Source organism: Lepidothrix coronata, unplaced genomic scaffold (genome assembly GCF_001604755.1).
Source record: "Lepidothrix coronata isolate B3197 unplaced genomic scaffold, Lepidothrix_coronata-1.0 Scaffold137, whole genome shotgun sequence".
Classification (NCBI taxonomy): Eukaryota; Metazoa; Chordata; class Aves; order Passeriformes; family Pipridae; genus Lepidothrix; species Lepidothrix coronata.
Genome location: NW_016690317.1, coordinates 198,071 through 206,929, shown reverse-complemented (window position 1 = coordinate 206,929; position 8,859 = coordinate 198,071). Strand labels below are relative to the sequence as shown.

Here is an 8,859-nt window from a genome sequence, read left to right as displayed (position 1 = left end):
CCAGGTGTAACTTCTCACTCCTCCTCCCTCCTCCCAGGTGTTGCACCCCCAGCAAGGCACTACAGGTGACTCCAGACAATTCTGGGCTCCCACTGATCTCCTGCGGGGAATTTTCCCTTGTTTTTCCCAGATTTGGGGCTTCCACTTCCCCCTTTGCTGCTGCGAAATCGCTCCTGGGAGCTGCAGGATTTCAACCCCTTTTCACCTCACCGGGATTGCAACACATTCCCTGCTAAAGATTTGTTCGACACCCGCCAATTTTTGGGGTAGTAATTGATGTAAACCCCAGCTTGAGCTGAGCTTTGCTGTAGCAGGAAAACCCACGCTCAGCAAAGGGTTAAAACTGTTCCTTCCCCCGATCGCTCCGGCTCCTGCCAGGCGGAAGTTGGAACGAGCAGTTCAAGTTCAAGCCTTGTTTCTGTGCATGATTTTTCCTCAGGAACCGGCCAGGAAGGAGCCCCAGAGATGGCCCAAGATTCCCAGTGCCAGAATTCCCACCTCTATTACTACAGCATCAAATTTGCCCTCTCCACCTACTCCACGCTGTTCTCGGTAGGTGCCCCGGTTCCTTTTCCATCTTTCCCGGTGTTCTCCTTCACAAAATATCCCCCCCCCCAGGGTTGGATTTGGCTTTTCAGTGTCCAGAATTCTCCCTCATGGGTTGGATTTGGCTTTTCAGTGTCCAAATTTCTCCCACTGAGGGTTGGATTTTCTGAATTTCCCCCGCCATGGGTTGGATTTCCCAAATTTCCCCCCCTTCCACATGGGTTTGATTTGGATTTGCAGTGTCCAGATCCCCCCTCCTGTGTGCTGGATTTTCCAGATTTGCCCCTCATGGGTTGGATTTGGCTTTTCAGTGTCCAAATTTCCCCCCCCCACGAGTTGGATTTTCCAAATTCACCCCTCACCCCATGGGTTTGATTTGGATTTACAGTGTCCAGATCCCCCCTCCTGTGTGTTGGATTTTCAAAATTTGCCCCTCATGGGTTGGATTTGGCTTTTCAGTGTCCAAATTTCTCCCACTGAGGGTTGGATTTCCCAAATTTCCCCCCCCTCCCCATGGGTCTGATTGGGATTTGCAGTGTCCAGATTCCCCCTCCTGTGTGCTGAATTTTCCAAATTTGCCCCTCATGGGTTGGATTTGGCTTTTCAGTGTCCAAATTTCTCCATCATGGGTTGGATTTTCTGAATTCCACCCCCTCATGGGTTGGATTTTCTGAATTTCCCCCTCATGGGTTGGATTTGGCTTTTCAAAGCCCAAATTTCCCCTTCCAAACCATCAAATCCCGGTGCAGCGAAGCCCCTCGTGCTCAGTGCTGGTTGGGTCCAAAACTGGCAATTTTTGGTGAAATCGTGGGTTTTGGTGGATTTTAAAGCTCATCCCTGGGATTTTCCTGCCCCAGAACTGCTCCTGGAAATCTTTTGGGGCCGTCAGTCACATTTTGAGCCGTTTGGAGCTTAAAAAACAAGGAAATTTAGTATTTTCACCCCATGGCATGGCCAGATCCCCCCTTGCCCGTCTCAGACATGAAGGAAGGGGAGGTTTTATCCGCTTTTATAATTTTAAAACTTAAAAATAAACCTGATTTTAAGCAGTTTTGAATTACTGAACTATGGTCAGGACTTCCCTGCACCTGGGATGTGCAAAGTGTCAGAGCAGGGGAAGAGGAAGCAAGAAATCCCCCATCCTTTTGGGGTCTCAGGAGATATAAAGTGATTTTTTTTAGGCTCAATCTTACATAATCCTGACTATATTTACAAATATTTCCTCCTGAGGGTTAGATAACCCTCGTGGCCTTGCTGGGTGTGTGTGTCTAATTGCACAGAAATCCCTGTGCAGGTGCCCAGGGAGGGTGTGGGGGCAAGCAGGGCTTGAAAATGCTTTTTATTTTCATATTTATTTCTCGTTTAAATGATCTAACTCATTGGAAAGGGCAGGGCTCACCATTAATAACCAAAAAAGGGGTTTTTTAGAGAATATCTCCCTGATTTCCTTGTGGGTAGGAAGGTCCTGAGGGGCGAGGAGATCTGAGGATCTCCTGCAGCAGGGCCAGATTCCTGCTCTGCACCCAAAAAGCCCCAAAAATCCAGTTTCTCTCCCTCCATTTCTTGCTGGTTTTACAATATTTTACAATATTTTACAAGCAACTTTTGGCTGCAAAATGAATCTGTGGGGAAATCTGAGGTTTTGGTCTCTCTCTAGGGCCAAATTCCCCTCGATTTGAGGTTTCCCCAGATGCCTTTGACCTGCTGGAGAGGCTGGGAGGAGGATTTAATCCTAATTAACCTGCACCCAAAGTTGGGGCTGTGCTTTGGAATATGGATTAACAATGGGATGATTTAATTTCTAAGTGTTTATTAATTGCTGAGGAATTTTGGGGGGCTCAGTGGGGTGAATCCACCAGCAAGAAGAGACTCATGATTTCCCCAAAAATAGAAAATAATCCTAATTAATCTGCACCTAAAGTTGGGGCTGTGCTTTTAAACATGGATTAATGATGGGATAATTTAATTTCTAAATGTTTATTAGTTGCTGAGGAATTTTGGGGGGCTCAGTGGGGTGAGAAGAGACTCATAATTTCCTGAAGAATGGAAAATAAGTAGGAAAAAAAAGGCACTTTGAATTGCTCCCACCCTGCCTGCCTTCAGCCCTGGGATGGTCCTTCCATAGGGATCCTGCTCCAGGGAATCCATAGGGATTGTGCAGCTCCAGGGAGCCTTTCAGCTTGACCTATTTCTGGCCTCATTTGCACCAAATTAATTCCCTGGAGCTGTCCAAGCCCTCAAAGCTTCGTTAATGAGCCGTGACGGGCCGGTTTGTCCCTGGAAAAATGCATTCCAGAAAAAAAAAGACTGTGGAGGAGCTTGGATTTCATGAAGGGTTTGAAATTTCCTGAGCGAAAATTCAGTGGAATAAGAGTGGAGTTGGTTCAGCACAAAGGATCGAGGAGCTTCAGGGGGAGATCCATCAAAGGGTCGTCCCAGCCTGCAAAAACATGGATTTAGATCCTCTAAATCCTTCCCAGTGCTTTGATTACAGCTGGAAAAATCCCTGAAGGAGCGAGGGATGAGCCTGAGAGTGGCTTTAAGCCAGACTTGGAGCAAAAGGCAGAGAGGTTTGGGCATCATGGGCTGGTTTTATACAGGAGGTTTTTAGGGTGAGTTGGGGCAGACCCATCACAGTTTTCTACCACAGGGTTGTCCCAGCCTGCAAAAACATGGATTTAGATCCTCTAAATCCTTCCCAGTGCCTTGGTTACAGCTGGAAAAATCCCTAAAGGGGTGGGGGATGAGCCTGAGAGTGGCTTTAAACCAGACTTGGAGCAAAGGGCAGAGAGGTTTGGGCATCATGGGCTGGTTTTATGCAGGAGGTTTTAATCCTCATTGAGGATTCAGTGGAGCAAAGACTTGGAGTTTTCTTTGCACAGAGGAAGCCTTCCTTCCTTTTCTTACTTTTCCCATAAAATTGAAAAAAGATATTTTAATTGACCCTTGTAAAAGCCTATTTTCCACATTTCTATGCACTGTTGGCAGCTGAGCTTTATATGACATAGTTAATCATTGTGTTATTGATCCCAAGATTCTACTTTCAATGATTAAAACCATCCAGCCCTTTCTAAATCACATTTTCTGGGGCATTTTGGGGGCATCCTGGTGAATCCGCCAGCAAGAAGAGTCTCATCATCTCCCAAAGGATGGAAAATAAAAAAATAAATATTAAAAAGCCACTTAGAATCCCCCCCGAGGAGGAGCAGCAGCGCCCTGTTGTTAATTTGAAGCCTTCAGAAGGTGGGGAGAATGACACTGCTGTGAGATGAGGCTTTGAAAATTAAATTTTGCCCTTTAGTTTTGCACTTCTGGTCACCTTGGCTGGAGAGTGAAGTGATGCCCCGTTCCCTGAGCTCCTCGTGGACCTCTTCTCTGACTCACATCGTCTGTGTGGGCTCAAAGGCGCCGTCGTCGTGACTTTTGGTGTCCCTGAGCGAGGAGGAATCACTGCCTCGTGTTAACGCAGCGTTGACTCATCCAGTTAATGCCATTCCCCCTGGAAAAAGCCACTTCTGGGGATTGGACCTTGGCAGGATTTGAGGTGGTGCTGGTTTGATCCCCCTGAGTTTGTGGTTCCTGTTTGTTCTCTTGTGGTTTGAGGGTCAGTTTTGTCACTTGGGGCTTTCGGGGACAAGGGGGATGTGGCACCTCTTGGGTGTTTAGTGGAAAGTGGCCTCAAGCTGTGGGGCTGGAGCAGCAGGAGGGGCTGAGGGAGCTGGGGGGGCTCAGCCTGGAGAAAAGGAGGCTCAGGAGGGACCTTCTGGCTCTGCAACCCCCTGACAGGAGGGGGGAGCTGGGGGGGGTTGGTCTCTGCTCCCAGGGAACAAGGGACAGGAGGAGAGGGAACGGCCTCAGGCTGTGCCAGGGGAGGGTCAGGTTGGATACTGGGAAAATTCCTTCCTGGAAAGGGCTGCCCAGCCCTGGCACAGTGGTGGAGTCCCCATCCCTGAGGGAATTTAACATCCCTGTGGATGTGGCACTTGGGGACATGGGTCAGTGGTGCCTTGGCAGTGAACTCAGTGACCTTGGAGGGCTTTTCCAACCCAAAGGAGCCTATGGATCTACCCCATGACCCAAGGACTCAGTGTCCCAACCTCCCCTGAGAGAGGAGGTGGGTCCATGGGATGGAATTTCTTCCTGGAAAGGGTGTTCAGGCTTTGGCAGGGGCTGCCCAGGGCGTGGTGGAGTCCCCACCCCTGGAGGTGTCCCAGGAAGGTCTGGCCGTGGCACTCAGTGCTCTGGGCTGGGTGGGATGGTGGGAATCAGGCACAGGGTGGACTTGATGATCCTGGAGGTCTTTTCCAACCTGGATGACTCTGGGATTTTTAGGACAGGATAGGACCCTGCACAACCCTTGTAGCATCGAGTGGGGCCTCTGAGCTGGAGCCAAGTCGTGCAAGGATGGAGGAGCAAAAACCAGCCCCAGAGTGACTCCAGGAGAGCTTCCCAAACTCCCTGACTCACCCCTGGGTGGGCTGTGAGCTCAACCCACCCCTCTGGCACCACCCTAACCCTGCCAGCAGCAGCAGAGCTGTGTGTTGAGTTATTTTCTGCCCGTTAATTGCCTTTCATCCCACTCTCATCTTTAAATGACTCTGGCACCAGTGGGACAGTGATTTCCACCAAGAATTCCCGCCTTTAGCTCTCCCAGATCCCCAGTTCCTCACCCAGCTCTTCCCTTGCTGTCAGAGAAATGCCTGGAGAGGAAAAACCAGCATCTTTGTTACCCTGCTAAGAGACAAAGTTGGAGCCAAACAGCTTTGGGAAAGGGCTGCAAAGGTGGGGAAGGGCTCCAGTAGCTCCTCAGCAGCTGGAGAAAAGCTGCTTAAATTGTCAGGTTTTTAACAACCCCCCAAGGGCTGAACTTCCCTGTTTCTGCTCTGACAGTTGTTTTGCTTCTTGGTGTCAGAGGGAGCTGCACAAAAGCCTCATCCCAGCCCAGCAGGTCTTTCCAGCTCCCTTGGAAAAGGTTCAGCTGCGAATTGGAGCTGTTAAAATTCTGCCTGTGGGGAAGGGTCGGTCACAGCAAGCTGAGAAATTCAAGTTTGTAATTTCAGATGGCCAGGAACATGATAGGGAGGGCTGGGAGCACCTCCCAGGGGTCGTTTGTGGGGTGGGAGGGGAGCTTGGACATCCTGGGGCACCTTCTCCATCCCCTGCCCACTCTCAGCTCCAGGAAGCACTAAAATCACACAGGGCTGGAATTAAAATCCAAGTTTAAAACCCGGTTTATAAAGAGAATTGGTGCAGGAGGCTGTGGGGATGATTGTTCCATCCCAGGGTTGTTCTAATGTAGAAATGGGATAATCACTCTCTTGTTAGAGGGAAAATACAGATTTCCTTTTTCTCTCTCGGACCAGTGGCAATTCCCAGCTTTCTGTCCTGGCATTTCCACCCTATTTAGGTGATCAACGGGTAATTAACGTTTAACTACAGAGGATTTAGCAGCAAACTTCCTTCTGTCATCGAGTGTGGGGAGGGAGGAAAAGGGTTGTGATGCCAGGACTCCAAAATGCTGAAGGAATTTGTGATAAAAACATCCCCCCACCCCCCCCCAGAATCCCAGTGATGAAAACCAGGACACCCAGGCTTTGCAAGGAGATGGGGGGAGACTTTTCCATGCTCAAATCCTGCCAAAGATGGTTGGGATGATCAGATTTTGGAGAAGTAAAGGATTAATTATTCCCTTTGTAGCACCACAGGTCCTGGCAAAGGCTTTGATGCTGCTGGTTTGCTCCAAGTCCAGCTATTTTTTCTCACAGAAATGCTGCTTTTCAGGGAACACTTCTCTTTCTCCCCATCCAAATCCCTCTGCTGCCCATCCTGCAACATTATTCCCTGCTCATCCTTCCAAGACTCATTATATTCTGCCTTCCTTTGCAATCTGCCTTGCTGAGAGAATTTCCAGGATATCTATTCCCTACCTCGAGGTGTGAGTTGCTTTGCAGGAGGCTTTTTTCGTGCCTGGAGCTGCTTTCAGTAGAAACAACTCCTTATTTTTAATTGGCATGTGTTTTTTTAGCTGGTGAGGTGTGGAGATGGGCTGTGCCCACTGCCCTGGGGAGCCTGGGCAGTGCCCAACCAGCCTCTGGGGGAAGAACCTTTGCCTGGGATCCAACCTGAGCCTGCCCTGACACAGCTCCAGCCCTTCCCTGGGTGCTGTCCCTGGTCCCCCCAGAGCAGAGCTCAGTCCCTGCCCCTCCTCTGCCCCTGCCCAGGCAGCTGGACCTGGAGTGAGGAGCTACTGGAGCCCTTCCCCACCTTTGCAGCCCTTTCCCAAAGCTGTTTTGCTCCAACTTTGTCTCTTAGCAGGATAACAAAGTTGCTGCTTTTCCTCTCCAGGTATTTCTCTGACAGCAAGGGAAGAGCTGGGTGAGGAACTGGGGACCTGGGAGAGCTAAAGGAAATCACGGTGGATTAGCAGGACTTTCCTGTCCTGAAGCCGTGCTGGCTGTGACCAGTGACTGAGTTGTCTTCCAAGTGTTTTCCAATCCCTCCCAGAATAATCTTCTCCATAACTTTCCAAGGCATTGAAGTGACACTGACAGGCCTGGAGTTTCCAGGGTCTTCCTTCTTGTCCTTCTTGAAAATCAGGAGAACATTCCCCAGCTTCCAGTCAGCTGGGACCTTTCTGGATTCCCAAGATCCCTCAAAAATCACTGAGAGAGTTTTTGCGATGACTTCAGCAGCTCCTTGTGGAGTCTTGGATGAATCCCATCAGGCCCCAGAGATGTGCAGGGATGTGCAGCAGCCTCATACATTCCACAGGCTTTCAGTTTCCCAAAGATGCTTTTCAGCCCTGCAAAAGCAATTTTGAAGCAATGGACAACGAAAACCCTTCTGGGTTTCCCTCCCCTGCTGGCAGGGGAAGCCCAGCTCGAACGGGCTCCTTCCTCATCCCAAACAAGCTCCTTCCTCAGCCTCTCAAGGCTCCAGCCCTTGAACCCCCTCCTGGGTTTGCTCCGTGCCCTTCCCTCCCTCTGATCACAGATGGATTAATTAAAGCAGGGAAAGAGGCTCTGATTGGCACGTGGAGGAATGTTTGGGATTAGTGGGGGATGCATGGTGGGTATTAATGGATCCCCCCACCTCCAGAGCCAAATGTATTTCCTGGGACATGGTAAAAGGGATAAACATGAAATCAAACCTAATCCCAATGCACCAAAGCGAGGCTTAAAATAGAGTCTAAAGATGAAACTGTGATTAAAAGCCTGTTATCATTAATGAGCTTGTCTGTTTAGTTGCTGCCTGTTCAGTTTCTACCTGTTTAGTTTCAAATAATCAAAGTGTCTGTAAAATATCACGAGTCTAAATGTCAGGTTTTGAGAGATTTTGGTTCCTTTATAGCTGAGATGGAGCCTGGAACAAACAGTGATTGATAGACATGAAATAGTGACAAAAACACACCAGAAACAGTGGCCAGGCGGAGAAGGAAAAACTCAACCCCCCAAAAACTAAGAGTTGTACATGAAAATTAAGGATCAAATTGTTGGTGTGAATTAGCAGGAAGAGTTTGTGGAAACTCATTAGGAGCAATGAAGGTGAAAGTGATGGGAAAGGAGTGGAAAAAATGGAAAATGAGGGGGGAAAGAGTGAAAAAGCAGAGGGAAAAGGAAGGGAAGGGAGTGGAAAAGGAGGGGGAAAGGGGAGAAGAAGGAGGAAAAGGAGGGGGGAAAATGAGTGGGAAAGGAGGGGGAAAAGAAGGGGGAAAGGAGTGAAAAAGGAACAGAAAGGAGTATTTTTCTCCTGTTTGGAGATGCAGGTTTTTATCTGTGGCCAGGCAGGTTTCCCCCAGGATTCTCTCGCTGTGATTTGGGATGGGAAAGGGCTGGAAAAGGAGGATGAAAAGGGCTCTGGGAGCTCTTCGGTTTCCTCTCTGCCCTTGTGAGGTGTCAGCTCGGGGCCAGCTGAGCAGCCACTCGCCCGGGGCGATGGAACAGCTCCTGACAGCGCCAATCCCTCGGGATAACGGGATAACGGGATAACGGCGCGGGCTTTGATGCTGAACGAGCTGAAGGGACGCAAAGAGCGCTTTTGGAGCCCGGTTTTAACCCGGCGTCGTTAGACTCTCCTTGTCAATTAGGGTGGGTTCGTTGGAGGGGGAGGGGGGTTGTCAGAAATAATCCATCGGGATTTTTGTGGTGCTTTTCATCCAGGGATCAAAAGCGCTCTGTGATGGCGAACTGAGCTCGGGTTTAATTGGGGGTAGTACAATGAGCTCGGGTTTAATTGGGGGCGGTGCTCTGAGCTCGGGTTTAATTGGGGGCGGTGCTCTGAGCTCGGGTTTAGTTGGAGGCGGTGCTCTGAGCT

At 49.5% G+C, this 8,859-nt stretch overlaps 1 protein-coding gene across 1 annotated transcript in view; it reads left to right on the top strand.

Annotated features, from left to right (window-relative positions):
* The first annotated feature begins 330 nt into the window (after positions 1-330).
* The window catches only part of LOC108503425 (tetraspanin-15-like), a 16,048-nt gene continuing 7,519 nt past the window's right edge, over positions 331-8,859 (top strand). The window contains exon 1 of the mRNA XM_017827363.1: positions 331-552. Within this exon, the coding sequence (XP_017682852.1) occupies positions 466-552 (87 nt within the window). The 5' untranslated portion in view covers positions 331-465. The remainder of the gene's footprint in view (positions 553-8,859) is intronic.